Source organism: Capra hircus, chromosome 19 (genome assembly GCF_001704415.2).
Source record: "Capra hircus breed San Clemente chromosome 19, ASM170441v1, whole genome shotgun sequence".
Lineage (NCBI taxonomy): Eukaryota > Metazoa > Chordata > Mammalia > Artiodactyla > Bovidae > Capra > Capra hircus.
Genome location: NC_030826.1, coordinates 33,496,687 through 33,523,782, shown reverse-complemented (window position 1 = coordinate 33,523,782; position 27,096 = coordinate 33,496,687). Strand labels below are relative to the sequence as shown.

Here is a 27,096-nt window from a genome sequence, read left to right as displayed (position 1 = left end):
TTTTCAAAACAACATGGTCAATAGGTACATGAAAAGATGTTCAACATCACTAATCATCAGGGAAATGCAAGGAAAAATCACAGTGAGACACCACCTCATACCTGTCAGGACGGTCATCCTCAAAAAACCACAAATAACAAATGGTGGTGAGGATGTGGAGAAACTTAAGAGCTAAGCTGTCTTATAGCTTATAGTTTCTTAGAAGAAAATGCAGAGTTAGGCATGAGATAGGAGTATTTAGGGAGACTCCAAGAAAAGGGAGACAAAAGCAAAGACTCCAAAGAAAAGTTTACCCTGCTACCTACAGCTACAGCAAACCCTACACACAGCCTCACTCGTGGCAAAAAAAAAAAAAAAAAGACCTCATACTATTTGACTTTATTCTTTATATATAGTATATCATGTCTGGCTTTCAACAAAAAATTAAAAGGCAAGCTCATCAACAGATAGGACGTGGCAGAGAAGAGAAATGAGTAATGTATCTGATGAGCTCATCAACAGACAGGACATGGTGTAGAAAAGAATCAGCTAGCCTGAAGGTATGTCAGTAGGAACTTCCAAAACTGGAAAGCAAAGAGAAAGAAGAACCAAAAACAAAAGCCCCAGAATGTCCAAGAACTGTGGGACAACCACAAAGGAATAATATATATGCAATGGGAATATCAGAAGAAGAAAGAAAGAAACGAAAGAAATACTTGAAGTATCAATAGTAAAGACCAAGTAATTTCCCAAACAAATGCAGAATCAAAACCACAGATCCAGGAAGCCTCAAGAACACCAAGTGGTTAGAATTAAAAAAAAAAAAAAATCTATACCTAGGTACTTCATATTCAAACAGCAGAGAATCAAACAAAAATTCCTGAAAAAAGTCAAACTGTGGGGGGGGTGCGGGGGGATGGGGTGGGGAGAGAACATCTCATCTATTACATCAGATGAACAAGGGTAAGACTTACATCAGACTCCTCTTTAGAAACCATGCCAGATGAGAGTGGAGTGAAAAGTGAAGTCCTATTGTACAGAAACTGCAAACCACACTCAAGATATTTACTGGTCTAGACATTCCCTGCTTTGGAGAGTCATGGGAGAGTCAATAAAAGAATTATAGAGAAAATAAGAACAAAGGTTACAACAGCGATTCTCAAATTTAAGTGTGCATAATAATCACATGGGAGTTTGCTAGAGACACAGATTCCTAAAATCCATTTCCAGAAAGCTCAACTGAACAAGTCTGGTTTAGGGCATGGACCAGCCCTTTGATTTCATTTTTTTGACAAGCAGCCCAAAGTAATCTTGGTGTGGGTCCATGGACATAAAGGTCTCCGGAACAACTGAAAGAGCCAGGAATCTCAGTGACCCATGGCTCTCTAGAGGATAGGCCAGCTACATAAGAAATGCTGAAGAACACGTATGTGTTTAAGGTAACTTTGGCCAGTGTTATCCTACTGATAAAAAACAATCTTGGTCAGAACTCCTTCTAACTCACGAGTTGCTTATCATCCAGACACTGCACAAGTCGCTGTCTTGGCAGGCTCCTAAGAAATCAGATGAGATGACATGACAGAGGCTGGATGAAGAGACGTGGGTCAGCAGGTTCATGAACAATCAATAGGAGTAGACAGGCAGAATGTTACCCCCACAGCCAAGCCAGAGACGCTCACGTTCTGACCCTGGGAACCTGTAAATACCTACATTACATGGCAAAGAGGAATTAAAGTTGCAGATGGAACTAGGGTTGCTAATCAGCCGGCCTTAAAGAGATTATCCAGTGGGTCCAATGCAATCACAAGGGGCCTTCAAATGGCTAACAAGCAAGCAGAAGGTCTGAGTCTAGACTGGCCATGGCTGGCTTTCTAGATGGAAGGGGAGCACGTGAGCCAAGGGGAGCAGGTGATCCCTAGAAGCTGGAAAGGCAAGGAATACAGTCTCCCCAGAGCTTCCAGAGTGAACACAGCCCTGCCCACACCCTAACTTCAGCCCAGTGAGACCTTGAGAACCGTAAACTAATATACTTGTGGTAATCTGTCACAGCAGCAAGAGGAAACTAAGAAATCATGTGCCTAAAGGAAACCAGATTTTTCTCACCTGTATCCATTGGTCGTTCTGTATTTAAACTGTCTGTGCTGCCCTGATGTCCACCAAAAGGTGTTTTTACTTGTTGATCTGATAATTTCCCAGTACTGACGGACCTAAAAAGAAAAATAATAATGTAAATGTATACTTTTAAAAAATCCAGACATATCAATAACAAGGGTGACTTAAGCCAAGCCATAAAAGGGTTAATGGGAAGTCAAAGAACAAGGAGACAAAAATAGAGACCAAACAATTCAAGGCAGAGATTAACTTCATAACCAGAAAAACAGAAGGTAGAAACAGACCCCTCAGGAAACTTAGGATGAGCTATGATTCACACAGGTGCAGGAAGCATCCTGGTTTTCTGAGAAGCTACATTTACACAGAGTGGCTAACTGTACACAGTATCACTAACCGCTGGCATAGAGCAGCTGCTAGTTTGGTCCAGTTGTTTTATGGTAGAAACAGAGGCACTGCTACAGTCTTCAAGTTTGAGGCTGGAAGGAAACGGCCTTGTTTACCTGCCAAACGCTGCCTTGACCTGATGCTCGGACTTCTGCCTCTCCCCTCCTTGTACCAGGACACAGTGAGTGCATTTCCTTGGGTTGTTCCCGTCTTTCGGCTGCCCCTCGGAAGGCCCGTGACGAGTGGCTAAGGCGAGCAGGTTGGAAGATGCTTGCGTTTTGGGAATTTTGAAAGGAGCCGTGGTCTAAAGAAAAACACATAAGTGAATTACTCCAACATATGGAGTAATTCCATTCAGAGTCGCCAGGCTCGTGGTGCAGAGGCTGAAGCAGAGACCCCGGACTGTGGAGGGCCTGGATTCAAATCTGGCTCCTCTACATCCAGTCTCTGTGACCCTGACCAGTTCATTTACACTAAGCCTGCTTCCTTTCTTCAGGGTAAACAGGATAATGAATGTAAAGCATGCAGCAAGTAAAGGACTTACACTCTGCCTAGCACACGGCAGGTGCTGATTAACTGTAGTTGTTCTCCCCCTGAATGCTTTCCACAAGTATCTGTTAGACTAGCTCATGACCTAGCTTTCTACTCCTGAGAGCTCAGTTAAGCTACTGCTAAGCCGACTGCAGGGACCTTCCATTGACACTAGCTCCCTGTACAAGCGCACACCCTAGACAGCAGCCCACAGAGTCAAGAGTGAGTAAGTTCCGGATCAGACTTCCCTGACAGGCCTGGTGACCTTCCCGTCTCCTGGGGCCCTCCCACTATGCACCCCTTAAGACAAGACCTTCATAGAACTTACCAGACCCTGCTCTTTGGTTTGGAATGACCCATCCAGCCTTAGGCCAGAACCCCACAGCACTCTACCTGCAGACGTAATAGCGGTGTATGCTCAGGCCCTGTCTTTGTCTGAGCTCTGACTCAACTTCCCTGTGTGGCCCCTGGGTGCTTCTCCTGGGACCTGGGAGTAATCAACTTCCCTATTTTAATTTCTCTTGTGGTCTGCTACTGGATCCAACTGACCATCCAGAACACAGTGCCCCAGTTAAGAAATGTTCATTTAGCAAAGTCATAACATCTACATAAGGGCTGAATAAACACACCTTAGTAGGAGAGCCAATGATGGTTGGTAACGGAGTTCTGAAGAACCAGTCTGAGCTCCGCGGGGAGGACCCGGTGTGCTTGGGCGGGGAGGTCCCAAGACTGCCAGGCCGGCTGGGCTGAGGGGAGCAGCTGTAGCCAGCCCCGGCCTGGGATGGGCACACGGGGTCAGAGTGCTGTTTTCTGAGCTTCTGCTTGTTCTGGTAGATGTCGGTGAGGGTGGGGGCGCTCTGCAGTCTAGCGCCCAACAGGACAGGCTGTGGTGACTGGGCCTGCGGTACGGGAGAACCTGCCAAGGACACAGAGGCAACGTTAACCCAAACAGAACAAGCACAGAGCAGAAACGGGGAGTCAAGAAGACACCTCTCAAATGAGAATTCTAACAAATGTCTTGTTTTCCATGAGATATTCTAAAATTTGTTTACCTGGCAAGACACAATTTTTTGGCTCCTTTACAAAACAGTGACAAGGGCGTTGCTGTTGGTGTCCCAGGAGACAGAAGTTAATGACTTGTCTATCAGCTGTTTTTATCAACAGCAAGCATATAACTCAATTAATGTAATGTCTAATCACCAACGAAGAAAATTAAAGAGTAAACGGCTAAAGCTAATGCAGACAACACAAATCTATACTGAACAAGATGGTTTCTACTCTTTATGTGAAGACACACATGTGTCTTATCAATGAAATTATTCTCTCTTCTCATGTAGCAACTAAAAGAAACTCAAGCTAACTAGAAAAAAACTCCTTATTCAAGAAAAGAATGTTGGCAAGAAAACTAGAAAGATAATATACTTTTCCTGGATTGTCTTTTTTGTCTAAAAATAACAAGCATATGGATATTTGTCAGTTTCATGAAATTCATTTGAAACCTAAAATATCCATCTTCTCTACAAAGAGAATACTCATAGACAGACTTCCTGCCTCTGAGGGGAACACTGGGAGACAGGTCTCGAAGAATGGTTGGCTATGACCTGGGAACTCCCCTCCCAACCCTGCTGCTACTGACCTAATATCCATAAGCTGGGAGCTCCAGTTACAAATTCCTTGGAGCTTCTTGCAAGCCAAACCACCACCAACAACATTGAAGACATACAAACCTTCTTGGTGGCAGATAACCATTATCTTCCCCCGAACAGACACCAGTAAATATGAGATACTGCTGCTGACCACTCTTAGCTTAATCTCATCCTAAATCTAGTATTTTAGTTTTCAGACCTGCATTCTGCCATACATGTGTGTAGACATATACATATGTACCAATAAACAGTGACAAAATGTTATGATCTGGAGAAAGTTATTTGAGCTCTATTTTTTTTTTTTTTTAACTTTACAATACTGTATTGGTTTTGCCATACATCAACATGAATATGCCATGGGTGTACATGTGTTCCCAATCCTGAACCTCCCTCCCACCTCCCTCCCCATACCATCCCTCTGGGTCATCCCAGTGCACCAGCCCCAAGCATCCTATATCCTGCATCGAACCTAGACTGGCGATTCGTTTCTTATATGATATTATACGTTTCAATGCCATTCTCCCAAATCATCCCACCCTCTCCCTCTCCCACAGAGTCCAAAGACTGTTCTATACATCTGTGTCTCTTCTGCTGTCTCGCATACAAGGTTATTGTTACCATCTTTCTAAATTCCATATATATGTGTTAGTATACTGTATTGGTGTTTTTCTTTCTGGCTTACTTCACTCTGTATAATTGGCTCCAGTTTCCTCCACCTCATTAGAACTGATTCAAAGGTATTCTTTTTAAGGGAACATAAAATCTGTAACACTAAACCAAGAAAAGAGTTCTTTTCTAAATAATGGAGCATTCCTTTAACTGCCCAGTGCCTCAAATGCATGTGTAAGATTTGATTTATCAGAGTGTGATTTACACATATCTTTTCGGACATATATATTTTATATAATAAAGCAAATAAACACCCACATTTCTTTTTTATATGATGCTAACTGGTAGCTCTTATTAAAACCAATATTAATCAAAGTAATGAAATTTCATTTTCTAGATTGATTTTCATTGTCTGTATGACAACCAGAATTTAGCCAAGTCATTAATTCCTAAGACTTGACTTCATGAAAGAATCATATACCCAGGAGACAACCAATCAGCAATGATGCACTAGAGGACATTAGACCAAGACAGGACAGCACAGAAAATATCTCATATAAATTCTATTGGTTTGCTAAGACTGGAAAAATCTAACTTGAATTCACTCACGACGGGACTTAAACTATGAACACTGTGTGGACATCGCCTACCTGACGAGTTCCTACTCCTGGATTCGTGGCCCTGAAGATGCCCGCAGCAGCACTGACGGAACTGCTCAGGAATGGTGCCCACTGAGAGAAGGAAAGGGGAAAGGATGGAGAAATGGCTCAGAACTAGTAAAGGATGGAACAGGCAACAGGTGCACATGCTGTATATTACAGCTGACAGAATTTAATTAGCAAAGATGTAGTTCAGCTTGTGCATGCTAAGTGGCCCACATGCTGGGTACTGGGCTCACTAAGAATCGAGCCCTACAGAGCCTGCCTGGAGAGCAGAGTCCGGGGAGAGAGCCAGGCACACACCCTCGATGCCACAGGGCATGCCTTCATGACAGAGAATGTGAAAAGCTGGTCCCAAGCATCCAGCCCATGGAGCTGCTGGGGCCCAGTGGCTGGCCCTCTACCCACCATGTTCCTGCCAAGGTCACTCTCATGCTGTCCCAACTGTGACGGCATGGGTCACAGATCTGGATGGCATGGTGCCTGGGGAGGCTCCTTCAGCCTGGGTGACATCTTCTCAGGACTCACTACCATCAGAACTCCTGCCCACTCCTCCTCCCTCCCTCACCCTTGGGGGTCAGGCCGATAGGTGGTCTGAAGGGCACCTGCCACCCCTGCTTCCTTCCTGATCTCCAGCAGGGTCTTCCCAGGCGCTCTCTAGAACGTTCTCTGCATCTACCTCTGGGGAGCCAAACTAACCAGAGGGAGAGCTGGGGAAGGCTTCAGGGAGCTTCAGTAGACGAGAGACACGTGTCCACCAAAAAGAAGAGGCACTGACTTAAGTGCGGCTGGGCCTTGCCCCTAGAACCAGGACAGCCTAAGGGTTACAGAGGGGATGAGGAAGGTCCACGGTTTTGTTTGAAGAACATTTTTCAGCTAAAAATACTTTCAAAATCATTGCAACAGGGCGGGTGGTGATGTAACCTATTGACAAAGTGTCACTGGGGTCGTGTTCTGTGACTGGGGCACCTGGGCGCTGCCGTAGTCTTTCACTCTCCCTCTGCTAAGGCGTCTCCCCCTGCCCTCTCAGTTTCCTCCGGCAGCTGTAATGGGGGGTGCCGGCCCTCTTCTTGGAAGTGTCTGTGTATGCTGGCCCTCCCTGTCCTGCTCCCCCAACATTTCTGCTGAGTGGCTGTCTCTCTCAGATTGCAATCCCAGTTGCTCTGGCCTCTCCGATGTGTGTTCTCAAGTTGGAATATTTTCTCTGTCTCTCAGTTTTCCTGAAAATGTGGTTTGGGGTCTTTCTGTTGGGTTGAGATTTGCTGTTCTGTGGCCTCCCAGGGTGCCATGGGGGTGGTTTCAGAGCTCCCCCTGCTGCTGTACATGGTGACCGGGAGAGGTAGGAGGAGCTACCGCCCCTGCCCCCTGCAGCAGGAGGTCTCTGGTGGACACAGCCTGGCACAGTTATGTACACCACTGCCTTGTAACCCTCTTAAATCCTAGCCCCAAAGCAGGGCAGGCATTATAGGGTATCTGATTTTGTGTTTAGAGATGCTTTTTATCCATAAGACCCATGGATACTATCATATTTCCAACAGTGCTCTGAATGGATTTACAGACCCTCAAGAAGGAGTCGGAGCAGTGGAAGGTTGGAGGGAGGGACATGGCTCCTTATCAGCTGGGACTCAAGGCCACCAAGAGCTGGGCTCCTAAGGGAAGGTCGTGTCACAGGTGTCATCATCAAAAAGGAGGGAAACAACTGCCACGTATTCTCCTTACCCAGAGGGGAAGGTGAGTAAGGCCTGGAAGAGCCAGTGGAGAGTCTTCGTCCTATGGCCGGAACCGCATCTGCCGGCGCTGGGGAGCAAGATCCCGGACGGAGGAAGCCCAGAGGGCTGGTGTTAGACCTTCGTACCACTGCAGATCTGGGGAGAAATACAATTACTCCCTCGCTGGCAGCTTCCAGGACTTTATTTCCTTCTTTTTTTCCTAAAGCTTCCAAACAGTATGCCATGCAGTAGATTTTTTAAAGTATGGAGCAAGTTGTATGGAACAGACATCAAGTGTGTGAAACTAGAGTAAGGTCTCCCTCGCACCTTGGATCCCTCTACTTAATTTCCAACACTTCCTCAGTCCTACTCAAAAGGTTACTGCTATGTTCATTTCTAATGTATCCTTCCAGAGTTCCTTAATTCAAATATGAATGTATCATGCACGTGTGCATGCATGCTAAGTCATTTCAGTAGCTTTTGCGACCCCAAGGACTGTAGCCAGCCAGGGTTCTCTGTCCATGTGATTTTCCAGGCAAGAATACTACAGTGGGTTGCTATGCCCTTCTCAGGGGATCTTCCTGACCCAGGGATCAAACCCACATCTTTTGACTCCTGCACTGGCTGCTGCTGCTGCTAAGTCACTTCAGTCGTGTCTGACTCTGTGCAACCCCATAGACAGCAGCCCACCAGGCTCCTCTGTCCCTGGGATTCTCCAGACAAGAATACTGGAGTGGGTTGCCATTCCCTTCTCCAATGCATGTATGCATGCTAAGTCACTTCAGTTGTGTCTGACTCTGTGTGACCCCATGGACAGCAGCCCACCAGGCTGCTCCTCTGTCCACAGGATTCTCTAGGCAAGAGTACTGGAGTGGGTTGCCATTTCCTTTTCCCCCTGCATTGGCAGGTGGGTTCTTTACCACTAGCACTGTATCACACTACATGAATTACCCAGCCAAGCTTAAACATCATTTAAATGGATCCACTACAAAATCATTCATGATTATTCAATTTTGTACACCTCCAGCACACATCCATGTAAGAGAGTAGTCAGCTATGGAAAGCAACAAAACTTCAATAACAACAAGGACTTTAAAAGACAGGTAGAGAAACTGGGAAAGGGGCGAGTGCCCACCTACCGTGGAGAGCCATGTAGATTTGTGCTGGAGCCAGCAGTGGAGGTGAGGTTCTGCTCTATGCGCTGGTAGTTCCTCACCTGTGTGGGGACGGGAATGGGGGCAGCTGCGCTGTGTGGGGACATGGAGGGCTGGCACTGCCTGCAGACACGAGTCATGGAAAAGGAAAGAAATCCAGTGAAACCACTCTCCTTTCACTTGACCCACTGGTGATACTGAGAGAAAGTTCTAGAAGAAGCCAAGTGATCACATCTGAATGCGAATAAGAAATGATCTTAAATACACATATATAGCCGAAAATATCACATCTGTCATTTCAAGAAGTCTCCTGGTTTGCACACACACACTGAGGAGGAAGACTTGCAACAAGAAGGGGCTACACACCCCTCTACAGCAACAGGAAGGGCCCACGGCCAGCACAATGCAGCTTCATCTGCTTACATTCTGTGACTTATTCCTTATGTGATCAAGAGGAAAAATACTTCTAGGAAACTATGCTGGGTAAAAGAACAGGAAATTCAAGAGCAGAGATGCCTGGAATGTTTACAAAAGTTATGAGTGTAGTAAGCGTTCTCAGGAACTGGGACTTCCATGAAGACTAAAACATACTGTGTGACTCCAGCACACAACTCATGTGAGATCCACACTGTGCAGCACAGCTGGTTTCTTTCCTTGCTTTTCACAAACTCAGATATGGCATGTCCTTACATGACTTTCAATTCAATCTACAACATATCTTAAAACATCGGGGGTGACACTAGGCCTTAAGAAAGAATGAGTAATTTCATTCTTTTGCCTTTCCTTAATTCTGAAAAAGCCAAAAAATCTCCCACTTTTGCCTAGTTACAGTATTAGAGATAAAGAGATGATATATTTAGTTATTTAAATAAAAAATCAATGAAACTGATAAACCCTTGGTGATATTAACTAAGGATAAATGAGAAAAGACTCAAAATCGTAAATATAAGAAAGGTCCTAACTAATGCCACTTTGAATATACAGATAAATCCTATAAATACACAACCTACCAAGACTGGATCACGAAGAAAGAAAACCTGGAGACCTATTACTAGAAACGAGACTGAACCACTAACTGAAAACCTCCCCAAAGAGAAAAATCTAGGACCATATGGCTTCACTGGTGGATTCTATCAGTTAAAGACTTACCACACAACACTCAAACTCTTCCAAAAATTGAAGAGGGGAGAACACTTCCAAACTCATCCCATGAGTTCAGCATTATCCTAGTACAAAAGCCAGACACAGACATTATAGGAAAAGAAAACTACAGAATATCCCTGATGAAATTTGAAGTGAAAATCCTCAACAAAATACTAGCAAACCAAATTCAAGATCACATCAAAAGGATCAAACACAATGACCAAACAGGATTTACAGTACACCATAATTAACAGAACGAAGGACAAAAACCGCCCAATCATCACAACTGATGAAGCATTTGTCAACATCCAACACCCTTTCATGACAAAAACTACTAAATAGGAATAGAAGGAAATTACCTCAACAACAATAAAGGTATATATGAAAAGCCCACAGCTAACAACATATTAAATGGTGAAAGACAGAAAGCCTTTCCTCTGTGACCAGGGATGAATTAAGAATGGCCTCTCTCAACAATTCTATTCATTGTAGAATTCCAAGCCAGAGCAATTAGGCAAGAAAATAAAAGACATTCAAACTGGAAAGAAGAAATAAAATTATCTCTTCACAGACAGCATGATCCTACATGTAGAAAACTAAAGATTTTACATGCAAAGGGAAAAAAAGACGTCAGAACTAGTAAACTCAGCTAAGTTGCAGGATATAAAATCAACACACAGAAAAATCAGTTGTATTTTCCATATATTAACAATATTTTTATTTAAATAACATATATTTCAATTTTTTAATTTAATTAATTTATTTTATTTCAGATTTTTTAATTTAAATAATATATATTTCAATTAACAAAACTGAAACTGGACCCTTCTCTTATGCCACATACAAAAACCACCTAAAAACAGATTAAAGATCTAAATGCAACAACATAATGTATAACCATCATCCGTGTGGAGACCATATATGGAGACCTATTGTAAAACACTGTGAATATACTTAATGCTGTTTTTGAACTCAAGCTGAAAAATGGTTAAGACAGCAAATTCTCATATTTTTTTTACTACAATTTTAAAAAATGTTTAAAGAAAGAAACCGTTATGAAACAAAATAAATTTTAGAATCAAGAATATAGAGTTCTGTAACTTTACTCACACACAAAAAAAATATGAAAAAATGTTTAGTGAAACACATGCAAACATACCCTCCAAACACCAAGAACTCATTAGAAGTACGTCTGCCAGCAGTTCCCACTGGCATATCATCTGAAGGAAAAAGAGAAAAACACAGTCAGTTTTGCTAAACCACCTGCTTAAAAGTATTTATTGTTCCAACTTGACTATTAGGAGACAATTGATCACAATACAAATTTACCATTTGCTTATGTTGTGATTTTGCAACAATAAGCTAGTAGGGAACTGCACCCAGCTGAACGCACAGGCTGCCAACATCACGTTTTTTCAAGGTAAACTGTCATGCTTATTGCCACAAGTATGTATTTCTCCACCATTTAATACGTGCAAAATCTGTGCTACTGTTTTTACCATGTTCCATTTCACATGTCACTGACAAAGGATTTGGGTGGTGTTCTCCTAACCCCAATTTGCCATAGACACCGTGGGCTTTACTGAACTACTTTGCAGAGTGTGGTGACTTAAGAACATGTGTGTCACCTTCTAGTACAGCTGCCTGCACCCCGAGTCCAGAGTATGGAGCATCCCCACTCCTGCATGACACTCTCCTGGGTCTTGCATGGGTGGCTGAACAAGATGTCATGAAGCTGGACCTCTTGGACACAGATGCCACAGGCAGTCTTCATGCTCAGACATCACCCATCTATGGGAACAGAGTGCAGCTCAGAACACAGGGTCTCTCATCCCTTACCACCTCTACACCCATCAGATCACACTGCCCTGTGTGACCTTTACATGGCTGCAAAGGTGTAATTCATATGTGCTGATGTGAAATAGCAGTGTTGACTAATAATATAAATTTTAAAAAATAAAATAAACTATGGTAACCTCAAAATACTCAAAAAGGAAAAAAAATAATCACAGACCTCCCTTTGAACGGCCCTACATGGAACTGAGGAATATCAATACATTTATTTTTGCCCCTGCTCTCATGAAGCTTACACTCTAATAGTGAAAAAGGGTTAACAGTAGCAGGGAGTGATAAGATGTATAACAGGAAAATAAGTCAGGGTAAGGGGATAAAGGGAGGGCCACAAAGAAGTCAGTTTTAAAGGCAACAGTTGCCCAAGGGTAATGGAGAAAACAGGGCAGAGGGGACAGGTTAGAAGCTGGAGTTCACCTCTTCATTTTGTAGCTTTGAGTTTGGAATCATATATCACTGTGAAACAAAACTAAGAAGAAAAGAACAATCCCTAGAAATCAAAAATAAAATGAAGTGATGGAACCTAACCATGTATCAGCTCGGTAACATAACCACCAGAGGGGAATCCTTTCAAGTGACTTTAAACTTGGAAATTTAATTGAACATCCCTAACAGCTGAGTCTTTGAGGGATTTGAGCAGCCCCTCAAAAAGGAAGCTGTCTGAGACAATGACTCAGGCTGATGACCCAGTGTAGACTCACTGTCCATAAGATCCGCCACACACGAAGCTTTCAAATAACATCTTAATTGCTAATTCTAAATTATGAGCACATGACCATCACCAAACATTCAAAGAAAGAATCTAAATGAAAACTAGATTCTAACACAGACTGGAGGAAAAGAGGAACTAAACGTTTTACAGGGAAAAGTTTAAAAATGTATATAATTAAGTGCATTCAGAGATAAAACAGTGCATCTTGAAATAAGAATAACAACACTGAGAGGGAGATAAAAAGAACTTCTAAAAACTGAAAAGATGAGAGCATAATAAGTGAAAAACCCAATAGAAGATTAATGAAATAAAATTCATATTTATGGCAAGGCAAGAGAAAATTAAACAAACGTCCTCTCTGCTCATTTGGGTCTCCTCCCTTCCTTTTAGTTGGTATTTTGCACCTGCATTAACCAGACCTCCTTAGGAAATAACCTTCCCTCTTAATCTTGTAAGGGGTCATCACAACCACCCACCACTGGCTTTTTACATGTAGACGTGGATTGTGTAGCTAGCAACATGTCATTTGATGTACCGCCCCAATATAACTGTGCTTTGACCTGTAACAAGCAGAACAGTCCTTATTAACTTTTCATCGATAAGAGAACATTAAGGAAAGTTTCCTAAAAGTAGAGCAATACAACAAAAAGATGCAAAATCAGACAAAGAAGGTTAAGAAAATCAGGAGTATGCTCAGGTATGTGTTACATTAGTACTGTTTAAGTTGTACAGATGTTTTAAATGTTTCCTTCAGAGACCTTCAGCTCCTGATTTCACATGTAAGGAGCTTGGAAGTCACCCTTCCATCCTGACAAGTGAAGACTCTTTTTGGCTCTAGAGGAGACGGGAGGACCCTGGGCGAAGAGATGTCCCCAAGACTGCAGAAACAGGCAAACACAGAGAGGACTAGCTTCACTGAGAAGGGACTCATCAACCGAAAAGACTGTGGAAACCAGAGCCAGGGCAGGAACACCTGAGTGAGAACTGACAACTTGCTGGACCCTCAGGGCAGACAGCTCTGAAAGCTGAAAACTCCAGGGAGCCAAGGTCATAGGAGGAGCACAGGGCTGTCAGACTGACCTCTGGGAGCCCAGGCCGACTGCCACAGTAAATGTGGAGAAAGACACTTTCCTGCCTGGAGTGGGGGAGGGGGCTTCTGTGGAACAAGGCCAGTCCTCAAGGGACACGTACTAACCCGAGTTCACCAACTGGGGCTGAACTCAGAGCCTCAGTGACCTGGAGATGGGGAACCCCCAACTCCAGGCCCCTCCAGCCACCCTGTCCCACTTCAGACAAGAGAAGAAATGTGAAATAGCTCTGAAGTTCACAGACCAAACGCTCAGGCTCCATGAAAGTGTGTGAAAGTCACTCAGTCATGTCCGATGCTATGCTCCATGAAAGGCAGAGCCTTAACAACAGGGCTGCCTCCTCCTCACCACATCATTAAAGACCACAGCTCTAATGGCCTGTGGACAGCACTTACCTACCCCACCTCAGCCCTCGATAGTCAGATGCAGCTATCTAGACACAAGTACAAGGCACATCAAAGGCAAAAAAAAAACCCACTCTGAAGAGGCAGAGCATCAGAACCAGACACAGTGGGGATGCTGGGACTCCCAGATCTGGAATTTAAAACAATGATGATTATCACATGTGTGTGCTCTCAGTCGTGTCTGACTCTTTGTGACCATAGGCACTGTGGCCCACCAGATTCCTCTGTCCGTGGCATTTCCCTGGCAAGAATACTGGAGTGGGCTGCCATTTCCTTCTCCAAATGATTAATATACTAAGGGCTCTGATGGAAAAAGCAGACAGCACACAAGAACACATGGCGAATATAAGCAGAGATGGAAATCCTAAGAAAGAACCAAGAAGAAATGCTAGAGATAAAAAACACTGTAACAGGAATGAAGAACATCTCTGTGAGGCTTATTAGTAGACTGGGCATGTTTGAGGAAAGGATCTCTGAGCCAGAGGATTATTTCAACAAAATCCTTGAAAACCAAAAAATAAAGACTTGGAGAAAAAAAAAAAAGAACAGAAAATCTAAGGTCTGTGGGACAACTACAAAAGGTGTAATGTGCAGAATGGTGATTCCAGAAGGAGAAGAGAGAGAGGAACAGAAGGAACTATCTGAAACAATGAGAATTTCCCCAGATTAATGTCAGTCATCGAGCCCCAGATCCAGGCAGCTCAGAGAACACTCAGCAGGGTAAATGCCCCAAACAACTACACACTGGCATGTCATTTGCAAATTCTAGAAAATCAAAAATAAAGAAAAAATTCTGAAAGAAGCCAGAGGAGAGAAACACCTACAGAGAAATACAGATAGAACTACACAGACTTCTCCGAAACCTCACAAACTGAAAGAGTGGAATCTAATACTTAAGGTGTTGAGAGAAATAAACTACCAACTTAGGATTTCATATCCTGCAAAATTATTCTCCAAAATGAAGGAGAAATAAAGACTCTCAGACAAGCAAAAATTGAGGGGACTTGTTGCCAGTAGATCTGCCTTGCACGAAGTTCTTTAGAAGAAAAATAATATAGATCAGAAAACAGAACCTACACAAAGTAAGGAAGAGCACCAAAGAAGGAATAAGTGAAAGTAAAACGAAAACTTTTGTTTTGATTATTCTTAACTGATCTAACAGGTAACAGTTTGTTCAACAGCAACGATGTACTCAGTTATGTGTGCTTCCCTCCATGCCCTATATGTGTGTGTGTGTATATATATATATGCTTGTGTATGCTTATATATAAGTGCAATTAATGACAACAAAGATACAGGGAGGAAGGAATTAGGGTTATTTTTTTATTATAAGATACCCACAATATTCATGAATGGTATGGTATATTTCAAAATGGACTTGGATTAGTTACACATATATACTGCAAATCTAAGACAAACCAACCACTCAAAAAAAATAAAAAAGAAGTATAACTGATATGCCAAGAAAGGAAAGAAAATAGAACCTTAGTAAATGGTCAATTAAAACCACAAAAGGTAGAAAAAGAGTAGAAGATAAACAGGAAGGCAGATCAAGGACAACAATAGAAAACAGTAAAGAATGTGGTAGGCACTAATCCAGGTATATCATCAATAATCACTTTTAACACCAATGTTTGCACACGTAAAAGACAGAGGTTTCAAAGAAGACATACAGGTGGCCAACAGGTACATGAAAAGGTGCTCAACGTGGCTAAGTATCAGAGAAATGCAAATCAAAACGACAATGAGGTAATCACCTCACGCCAGTCTGAAACGCTCCTATCACAAAGACTACACATCATAAATGCTGGAGAGGGTGTGGGAGAAAGGAACCCTCCTACACTCTACACTGTAAAGATCCTGTCACTGAACACAATACAATTCAACACAAAATACAACACAACACAATTCCAATCAAATTCCCCAAATGGCTTTTCTGTAGCATTTTCAAGTCAAAATTAAACTACATGGGGGGAAAGGGGCTGAGAATAGCCTGGGTGATTCCACAGAATTCTTGGGTGCCCCCTCACCTTCACCTCTGACCCATATCACACACACACAATGAAACAAATCCTTTGTATAAGCCTGATAGGGCAAGTCTGGGATTGCATATCAGTGAGGAAAGGACAGAACATTTGATAAATAATCCTGGGGTAACTGATAGAATCCTTATCATCTACACAAATTAGTTCCAGGTAAAGTTAAATATGGAAAAAATAATGAAAATCTCTAGAAGGCATCATGGTACTACTGGGGCAGCATGATAGGACACTGCTGCTAGTGGCTATAGGCTACAACTTGCTTGTACCAACATTTTACAGAGCTGAAGTTGTACATGTCTACAGCTACCTGGAGGAAAGTTTGGCACATGGACATCTGTTACCACACATTCTAACAGTAAAAAGATGGAAATGATCCAAGTCACAATCAGTAGGGAGATGGATAAACTATGGTTCAGTTGTACTATCAATATAAAATTCGTAAGTTAAAATGAACTAGATACACACCTAGCTATATATGTAGATACACATCAAAAATAGGAATAAAAAAGCAAACCACAGAAACAAATATTCTATGTAACATTTACTTAAAACTGTAATATCACCAAAATACTATTTTTTTTAGATACAAGCATATTAGAATTATAATATAAATCAAGAATATTTAGAATGAGGCCAGGTGCTCTGGCTGTACCTACAGCATTGTATACCTTTAAAAAGACATCTAAAACATCCATGGCAAAATGGTGACATAAATAAAATTAGCATGGTGGACAATTTGAGTATCTGCTGTATTATGTGGTTTGTAATATTTCACAATTTAAAACTTTCATTACTTTTTCAGTAGGATAAAACTACCACACAGGATGATTTTTAAAGGCAACTCCCAGCTCTCAGTGCTCTGGTCAGAACCTGCCACCTGCTATTACATGCTGTGCGAGATTCCCCTGCCCCAGCCAAGCAGCCCTAAAGTGTGTCTGGTCTGAGGTCACAGCCTTCATGACAGCTAGCAAAGGGCTAATGTAAGCAGCTATTAAATATGAATTTGACAAACATCCTGAGACCTCTTGACACCGACTTCTCCAGCTTCCTACATATGCACACAGTCAACCTGATACTATTCAATCATTAAAGTCTTCAAGTTTCCAGCTCTTCTGACCCTACTCCTCTGCAACCAAGCCCTGGTTCCTTCTGTTTTATCTAACTTCTCTTCTCGTAGGTCTCCCAGTGCCCTGCACTACTCCACAGAATCCTGGCTTGGATTCAGGCAGCCTGGATTCTGCTTCCTTTATAAAACATCCTTCCTGTGTGTTTATGAAGCTCATTCCTGAACTCTGGCCAGCATCTCCTGAAGCAAAGCCAGACTGTTTGGAAGACCCTTTGACTTTCAGATTTTTTCCAAAAGAGGTCTTCCTTTAGATCCTTTCCTTAAATTTAATTTATCTCATTCTGCTGGCTTCTCTACTCCTTTCTGTTTGGATACAAACAGAATTTGAGGTCATTTCCTGCAAAGTTTTCATCTACCTTCAGAATCCAAGGTTACTGTCACAGGAACGTAGGCATATAGTTCTGGGAATTCCATCAACTAAATAAAATGTCCATTTGGAAAGGTGTCCTACACACAAGAGCGTGACATAAAGGTTAAAAAACGCTAGTCTAATAAATTCAGAAATACAATGTGTACAAGCAGAAAAGATTCTCACATGAGTGGTCTGACGAGATGTGTGGAACCAAAACAAAGTCATCCGTGTCACAAGAAGAGTTCTTGCTACTAGTACTGGCAGAATCTTTGGACACCTGGAGATAGTTGGGAGGACCCAATGGTGGGGAGGATAAGTTTTCTTCCTGAATATGCTGCATATCTGGAAGGGACTAAAATTAACAACATAAAATTAAAAGTGGCCTCAATAAAATGCAAGTCAGAACAGCCATTAGACTAAGGAATATTTTTTTCATGAAAGTGGCACAGAGTTCAATTCCACTGAAGATTTTAAAAATCTCTTTGGAAAACCTTTCCCTTGAAGAAGCACAGTTTAAGGCGTGTTTGCATAACACCGTCTAAAATGTTTCCCAAAAGTGACACTTAAAACACATCACACCTCTTCTCATGTGCACACGTCTGCCTCCCCTGAAAGGTCTGCTGTGAATCTGTATCATGTCCCATCCCCGCTTCAGCTCATGGCCTAGCAAAGCAGATACTCAATACCTGCTTACCTAATGACCAAAACAAAATCTCCAGGGACTTGAATGACATTCTGCACACAGTTTTCAATCTCCAATGAAGAAATATCATAAAAGGGAAAGCAAGAGACTATGTTATACAGAAAAGTAACTAAATCAGTAAGGATAACTGTGTATAAGCACAGGGAATTACTGACACTTCCAGAAAGAAAGATTTAGAAAGCCTTACAGGTGTGGGTGTGTTCCTTTTTTCTTTTTTGTCAGGGGAAGGAGTTGATTTGTGGAAGACAGAACCATAGGGGATTTGTGGAAGATAGGACCATAAGGGAAGAAAAGCATATGAATATATTGAATAGATCCTTGGGCCTAAGTAGCTATATACCTCTTGGCACTTGCCTAGTTCAAGGACAGTAGTCACAACCTTAATTGAATATCTTCATCATACAACAGTCTCCTAAAACAATGAACTTCATAACTTACTGTGTTAGGTCCCCATTACCCTGTTTAACCTTTGTTTCTATTTAAGAAAAATACTACAAAATGCTCTGTAAAGCCCAGTTTTAAACCGCTACTATTCCTTTGACTGTCACTGCACAGTGAAACCAGTCTCAAATCTCCTTATCACTTCTCTGGGTGTGTGTGTGACATACACATGATATAAATTCTCCTTATCGCTTTTTGAAGAGCACTTATGCTTCAAGGTTATAAACAGAGTGGAAGCTGGAGGGAGTAACATTACAGAGCACTCACCACGGGCTCAGCACTGAGCTTGGCACTGGGCCCTGTTAAGAGCTTTCCGTGTATTCTCTAACTCCAGCCCTATTCTGAAATCCATTTCATACATAAACAAACAAAACTCAGAAGAGAGAACAGGTGAGGTGGGCCGGGTTCCAAGCACCTAATTCCACCAATTCTTCCCCGCGCTCTTGCTCCCCAGGCAGGGACTCTCTCAATGTCTCCCTTTGCTATTTACAAAATTACCTTCATCCACAGCCACCTGGGCAGACGAGACGCTTCTCAGGTTCAAAGGTCATCTTCCACTAATTCTCTTCCCTCTTCAAGGACCCTGTTCAACTCCCCTCTGCTTTCCCCTCTGCACACAAACATGTTTAATTTCTTCACATCTCAAATCAATATAATTCTCAATTACCACCTTATCTCCCTTCTTCACTTAACAATGTTTCTTGAAATTTTAGTTTTCACTGACTCAAATTCCTCACCTCCAAAGTATCACTTGCTGCTGCTGCTAAGTCACTTCAGTTGTGTCCGACTCTGTGTGACCCCAAAGATGGCAGCCCACCAGGCTCCTCCGTCCCCGGGATTCTCCAGACAAGAACACTGGAGCGGGTTGCCATTTCTTTCTCCAATGCATGAAAGTGAAAAGTGAAAGGGAAATCGCTCAGTCGTGTCGGACTCTTTGCGACCCCATGGACTGTAGCCTACCAGGCGCCTCTGTCCATGGGATTTTCCAGGCAAAAGTACTGGAGTGGGTTGCCATATCCTTCCCCAAAAGTATCACTTAACTCACCATAAGCCTCTTTCTGCCTTCAACCCTCCGATGAAATGCCTTTACTAAGCTTCCCAGTGATTCCACTGCCAGGTCTGTGGACCCTCTGATACTCCTTCAGGTACTGGACTCTGCTTCCCAGACACTGGGCCCCCAGCCCTCCATTCAGGGACCCTGCTCTCTGCTTCCCCTTCTACTTCTCAGTCTCTTGTGCCCCTCTAACGAGACCGGTGGAGTATGAGTTTCCCCAGTGCCACCCTGGCCTCCAACCCTCACAGTTTATACCCACCTGGGGCCCACTGTCACCTTCCTACATCAACTACCCCTGCAGAGTGCTGACTCCCGAGCTCAGACCTGCCCCTGGGCCTGCACATCACAGTGCATCATCCTTGTGCTCCCCCACTAAGCGGCTCCATCAACTCACACCACTCAGGGCCCATCGAGACCCTCTTCCTTAGGTCCCAAATTCAAGCAATCTCTAAGCACTGCAGACTCCTCATCCTGCTCTTTCTGGCCCCTTGTCCTCCTCTTTCCTACTGCTGACTTAGTTCAGTCCCTCATTCTCGAAGGCAAACAAAGCAAACCCCAAAACAAACCAAAAACAGTGCCATGGTCACAGGCTGTTCTCTTTGCTCTAGGAGAGAGGCCTCTCCTCTGATCTTCCATCCAATCCCCTACCTGCTTACAGAGGAATTTATTTGCTAAAACACACAGTGGATCAGGTCACTCTCCACTGAAAGCCACTCAAATGGCTCAGCACACACAGCCTGCTCTGCTCGTAGCCCAGATTCTGCCAGGATGAAGACTGCCCCACCCCAGCTCCACTCGCCACCCCCAGCACATCACCTTGTTCTTCTCTGTACCCTCAGACTGGGCCATGAGAGGAGTCTGTCCCATAGCGCTTCCTGCAACGCCAGAGGGTTCAGCTCTGTACAGGGCGGCGGCCATCAGTTATAGCTGGCTATAAACATGTGACATGTGGCCAGGGAGACTATTGAGTTAAATCTGCAATTCATTTAATTCTAACAAACATATGTGGCCATGGTGGGCTACAGACTGCTGCAACAGGTCATGGTTCCACGGGGATTCCTCTGCTTACGTTACCGCTCTTACAAGTTCAAAACTCAGCTCAATATCTCTGCTGAGGGTCTCTACAAGCTCTCAGTCTGATCATGTCCTCATCCCCAGTCCCACAGACAACAAGAGGCGTGAGGTATCTGCCTCCCACAGGCTGCTCCACTGGCCTCTCCTCCACACAACCAAACCCAGAGCTGCTCAACAAAGCAACCTGCCGTGTCCAAAACTTCACACAAAGTGGACATTAAATACATATAATTAGAAGAGTAGATATTCAAGAGGTATTATCTACATAGCATTTAGCCTATAGCCAGTATCAGATCTAACAGAATTATTTGAATATTTTTGTTACACAGTTTTTGTTTTTCACCTTTCAAAGACTTCTCTGGAGTAAAGCAGCAGCTGGGTTATTTTGGGAGAATGTAAAGAACAGATCGTCACATGGGCATGCCTGCCTGCATCCCCCTCAGTACAGGAGTATAGCCCAGCTCCAGGAGGGAAGGAGTGCATGTGGGATGTCACCTCACTGTTGTAGATTATGTTGACACAAGGCCTATCAGATCACTCCACTTTCTAATCTCTAATTGGAAATTATACAGAAACATTCCTGCTCTTTTATTTCCAGATATGTTATTTTCACTTCAAGCATGAGCTCTTCATTAAGGCCTTCTAAAAAAGATTTTTCTACCAAAGTTCTGGGGCTTCCCAGGTGGCACTAGTGGCAATGAACCCACCTGCTAATGCAGGAGACATAAGAAACTCAATCCATGGGTTCAATGTAGGAGACATAAGAGACTCAATCCCTGGGTTGGGAAGATCCCTGGAGGAAGGCATGGCAACCCACTCCAGCATCCTTGCCTGGAGAATCCCACGGACAGAAGAGCCTGGCAGGCTACAGTCCATAGGGCTGCAAAAAGTCAGACATGACTGAAGCGACTTGGCCTGCACTCACAAAGTTCTGAGCATCTATAATAACTACGCCTCCCCTCCCTGCCATGTCCTCTCCCTGGTCCTATGAGCGCTGGTATGCTCTTCCAGCAGCCCAAGCACTCCTCTTTTGCTCTCCCTTTCAACAGTCTCATCCAACAAAAACCCAACACGCGTTGTCCTGTCAAAGCACCTTCCCACTGCGTTCCCCTGGTGACCCCTTCTCTGTCTCCTCCCATGGTTGTCCTCCCCACACCCAGGTCCTCCCCTGCCCTCCCCTCTCCACCACACACTGTGCTCTCCACACCCCGTGTCACCTTGCATCACGTACATGCTCCATCATGGCAACTACAGTCATCATGTACCCACCACGTACCGCCACCCACACTGCAACCAGAGGGTAACCAGGCCTATGTTACGGGTGAGGAGCTGACCTGGCCAGCAGGTTACAGGGGCAAGCGGCAGGGCCAGACAGTCTGCAGTCTCTCCCTAACAGTGCACTTCCTCAAACTCTTCCCACTCACTTCAGATTCAATGTTTTTCTTTATTCCAGACTGAAACAGGAAATATACGACACTTTTTTTTCCCTCTTAGTCTTTAAATCCACGGGAATATAACTAAATCTTCTTAGCCCTTTGCCTTTCTATTTGGTCTGAGTCGGCAGGCTGTGCAGAAGGACTCTGCCAGTATTAGGACTCAGTCATGTGCCACAGGCTGCTCCAGCCTCTGCCTTCACCAGGGGCCACAGGGTCTCCCTGGAAAACAGGAATAACAGCACCTGCCACTGCCTGAGTATTACCATGGGCTGAGCAGTGTGGTCAGTGCTTTTCCTCTTTATCCTCAAAAATGCCATGAAGCATCTAACTTATGCTCACCTTACTTAGGCTCAGAGAGACTGAGTCACCTGTCACAGGCAACATGGGGGAGTCATGAATGTGGACATGTCCAAGCCCAGACTCTTGAGCAGCAGGCTCCTAACCCCCAGCCCGCTTCCTGTGCAGCTCCCCAGCCCCACTGCCAGCAGAAGTCAAGAAATGCATGTCTGCAGGCCAATCTGAAAAATGGCTGCAGAGGCTGACACAATGGCCTCTGGACTTTGACTTGTGAAAAGTTTCAAGGTCACAACTCTCTCAGGCAGCAAGAGACATGTGGGGGAAAGTCCAGGAAAACACAGAAGAGGGAAAGGCAAGACCTGGAGGAGCAAAGCCGGAGGAAGGCAATCTCAGGACCAGGAAGAAGCACTGAGTCTGGAGGGAAGGGCTGCAGGGGAGCAGCTCACAGGGCCTGCTGCCATGACGACGGGGTCTCAGGCCCAAAGGGCACTTCTCTACCACTGGAGTTCTGTGTGCACTAACTCTCCAGACTGATGTTTATGATGTTCATAAAATAAATACAAAGCTACCTATCTACCTGTCACAGTGAAACCCTTCCCAAACTTACTGAGCATGAGAAGGTGAGAGCACTGTGTTCCTGGTTCAGAGGAAGGCAGCCCTGAGAGGTACCATGTTCTGCTGAAGTGTGCACATCTAGGTAGGGGCAGATTCCAAACCGAGATCCTCAGCAACAGGGCTCCCTGCTCAGGCCTCAGCCACGCTAGGAAACTCCATACATAAAGAGAACACCCATAACATATCTGCAGCTCTGTCTGTGAGCAGATGCACCAGCATAGACTCTACAGTCACTTCTAAGAACCCCAGGACTTACCGGTGGAGAGGTGAAACGACAGGATGGAGAGCTGCCATAGGAGCCTCCAGAGGCAGAGCCGGCATACATGGGCACCGGGACTGGGCAGGCTGGGGAGAAACACGAGGGAAGAGAGGCCACTGAGTGTAATTACGTGAGTTGTCCACTAGGAAACCCACCACAACTGCCACAGCTTTGTGTTGACCAGAAATTCACATCCACATACTCCCATGGATGAAACTAACAACACAGCAATTACTGATCTATTTCAACTTGGATGTAGAAGCAAAAATAGAACTGTAACTAAATAAACACAACTATAGGTATTTAAGAAAAGCCCAATGAAATCTTGAGAAGCACATAAAAGATTAATTTTGTGATACCAAATACTAATTTTTCCTTATGGTTGCATTTTCTTGTTTAGTAAAAATGTAAAAAGTGGGTACTCACATTTTTTTACTGGAACTTGCTCAAGGAAAGGATGGCTGAAAAATGCTTCTGTAATGAAAATGAGAATGCAACCTTTAAACTGACTGATTTTGGCAGACGGGTTGATCTTGTTGATGTAGTCAACATAGTACCCTTGAAATCATATATAATTATTACTGTTGTTGTTGTTTAGTTGCTAAGTCATGTCCGACTCTCTTTTGCAACCCCATAGACCCCGCCAGGCTCCTCTGTCCATGAGATTTCTCAGGCAAGAACACTGGGGTGGATTGCCATTTCCTTCTCCAGGGGATCTTCCTAACCCAGGGATCGAACCCAGGTCTCCCATATTAGCAGGCAGATTCTTTACCACTGAGCCACCAAGGAAGCTCATAATTATTATTACATTCTTTATACAGACACAATTTCCTTTCAATGTAACAGCATGTTATTTTTATAAATCATCTATAAAAATCATCAAATTGTAAGTAATTCTCAATCAATGAAAATTTAAAAATAATGGCTGTGAATTCTCCAAATGCCTATTACTAACACAGTACCACCAAGACGACTAAAGTGATCTGTCCTCTTGCGTGGCTGTCTTCAAGCAGACAACAACACAGAGAACCGCAGCCAGGCCCTCGCTAAGCACATATGTGAACTACAGCTGTCAACTGTGCTGACAAGAAGTCTTAGGCAGCTGATTTGTACAGTAAATTCCACCCTTCTATCCCAGAAGTATTCCTACAGCTAGTGTCACATTTGATTTAGTTCCTTCAGCTATTCACCAAGGATAAAACCTACACAGTAAGCCTGCTAATTAGATAAAGATAAATAGGTAGGTGAGTACATGGAAGTTTATTATTTTACTCTCTTTTCCTGTATGTATAATTTATTTTATTGTTTCTTTAAAAGCCCACAAAGACCATCTCATTTATCATTAGGTCTCCAAATTATGTGCTACTAAATAGCACAGAGTGGGCAAGGAGAACAGCACAGCATAGAAGTTTGCCAGATAATACAAGATCAGGAGTGAGATTAACTCAGATTTAGTCTAAATAACCTCACTCTCTGAAGCACTCAGTTCATGGCCTCAGTAAATGTGCTCAATAGAAAGTAGTTCTAACAATTTCTGTATAGGGGGTAAAATGAAATAATCTGGATATATCTTTTCTGAAACTTCTGTAAAAACTGAAATTAAACTTTAGTTCATGCAACTGGTAAATATTTCTATCTTTCGGAGAAAGAAATTAAATGAACACTGTCTAGTAACCATGAGAAAAATGGGCCAATATGACCCCGTGGACTGTAGCCCACCAGGCTCCTCCACCCATGGGATTCTCCAGGCAAGAGTACTGGAGTGGGTTGCCATTTCCTTCTCCAGGGGATGTTCCCGACCAGGGATCAAACCCAGGTCTCCCGCATTGCAGGCAGACGGTTTAATCTCTGAGCCACCAGGGAAGCCCTCGACATACAGGATAATAGTTTCTAAATTATTGTTTATATCAAACATTTATATTCTTTCCATACATTTACAAAATATGTAAAAAGGAAAAACACAGGGATAGAAAGAAAAGTACAAATGAATTTCATTTTCCTCTGAAACCTCTATAGTATCTTAAAAAAATAGTTTTTCATGTGGTTGCCAAGAGAGGAAAGGAGGGTAAGGAGGGACTGGGAGTTGGGGATTAGCAGATGTGAACTATTATATATAGAATGGATAAACAATAAGGTCCTACTGTATAACAGGAAACTATATTCAACAACCTGTGATAAACCATAATGAAAAAGAATATATATGTGTGTGTATAACAGAATCACTTGGCTGTACATCAGATACTAACACAACACTGTATATCAACAATACTTCAATAAAACATAAATTAAAAAAAACTTTTCAAAATACACAAAATTAGAAACCAGATACAAAAATCTGAAAATATTACTTACCAAAGTCCATTCTATCTTTTTGGTTTCTCTGAAGCAAACCCAAAAGAAGATTAGCCAAATAAGGTGATGTTTCTCTGGGAATGCTGTGGGGGAGGGGAAAAAAACCCACTAAAGTGGTGAGTTTATATATATTCACTACACAACTTTTGCTTTCATTATGGTAAATGAAAATGTATATGCAGTTTCACAAATACCACACTTTGTACCAAGACAACCATGATAAAGCCTCATTCCTTAAAAGAAAAACAACCCACTAAGCAGCTGCCTCTGAGAAGCAGCATCAGTCTGGGAAGACTCTTGTCTTGAGATTCTCACTGCCTTTGTAAGAATATCTGCAGGACAAAGCCCCTCACAAGCACAGCCTACCTTGAGTTTTAACACAACTTCAACCTGGCACTGAGAGTTGCTACAGAGTTCTCTGTTAAACAAAGAGAAACCTCCAATTCTGCCTGGAAAAGGGCAGAGCTTAAATACAAGTGTCTCCAAACAAATGCTATACATAAGTTTAAAAAAGAAACAGAACAATTTGCAAAGTAACTCGTATTGCATTATATGTGGCAGAAGCACCAGTAAGAACCAGACATGGAACAAAAGACTGGTTCAAAATTGGGAAAGGAATACGACAAGGCTGTATATCATCACCTTGCTTATTTAACTAATACACAGAGAACATCACACGAAATACTGGGCTGGATGAATCACGAGCTGGAATTAAGACTGTTGGGAAAGCTATGAATATGCAGATGACATCACTCTAATGGCAGAAAGCGAAGAGGAACTAAATAGCCTCTTGATGAAGGTGAAAGAGGAGAGTGAAAAAGCTGACTTGAAACTCAACATTCAAAAAATTAAGTTCATGGCATCACTTGATGGCAAATAGAAGGGGAAAAAGTGGAAACAGTAACAGACTTTATTTTCTTGGGCTCCAAAATCACCATGGACAGTGCATTAAACTAAATTTCACTGCAGCCATGAAATTAAAAGACACTTGCTCCTTGGGAAAAAAGCTATGACAAACCTGGACAGCCTATTAAAAAGTAAAGGCATCATTTTGCCAACAAAATTCTGTATGATCAAAGCTATGGTTTTCCCAGTAGTTATGGTACAAATGTGAGAGTTGTACCATAAAGAAGTCTGAGCACTGAAGAATTGATGCTTTTGAATTGTGGTGCTGGAGAAGACTCTTTAGACTCCCTTGAACAGCAGCAAGATCAAACCAGTCAATCCTAAAGGAAATCAACCTTGACTATTCATTGGAAGGACTGATGTTAAGCTAAAGCTCCAATACTTTGGCCACCTGATGTGAAGACCCAACTTATTGGAAAAGACCCTGATGCTGGGAAAGACTGAAGACAAAAGGAGAA

At 43.1% G+C, this 27,096-nt stretch overlaps 1 protein-coding gene across 3 annotated transcripts in view; it reads right to left on the bottom strand.

Annotated features, from left to right (window-relative positions):
• Positions 1 to 27,096, bottom strand: part of ULK2 (unc-51 like autophagy activating kinase 2) — a 55,207-nt gene that overhangs the window by 9,512 nt on the left and 18,599 nt on the right. For 2 of the 3 annotated variants that reach the window (XM_018064729.1, XM_018064730.1), the window contains exons 10-20: positions 25,733 to 25,815; positions 23,807 to 23,854; positions 23,378 to 23,466; positions 17,685 to 17,853; positions 11,086 to 11,146; positions 8,769 to 8,906; positions 7,640 to 7,785; positions 5,912 to 5,992; positions 3,636 to 3,922; positions 2,592 to 2,779; positions 2,083 to 2,186 (exon numbers count right to left, since the gene is read on the bottom strand). In XM_018064729.1, coding sequence (XP_017920218.1) covers positions 2,083 to 2,186; positions 2,592 to 2,779; positions 3,636 to 3,922; positions 5,912 to 5,992; positions 7,640 to 7,785; positions 8,769 to 8,906; positions 11,086 to 11,146; positions 17,685 to 17,853; positions 23,378 to 23,466; positions 23,807 to 23,854; positions 25,733 to 25,815 — 1,394 coding nt within the window. The remainder of the gene's footprint in view (positions 1 to 2,082; positions 2,187 to 2,591; positions 2,780 to 3,635; positions 3,923 to 5,911; positions 5,993 to 7,639; positions 7,786 to 8,768; positions 8,907 to 11,085; positions 11,147 to 17,684; positions 17,854 to 23,377; positions 23,467 to 23,806; positions 23,855 to 25,732; positions 25,816 to 27,096) is intronic. The other variant, XM_018064731.1, reaches the window with a different exon arrangement.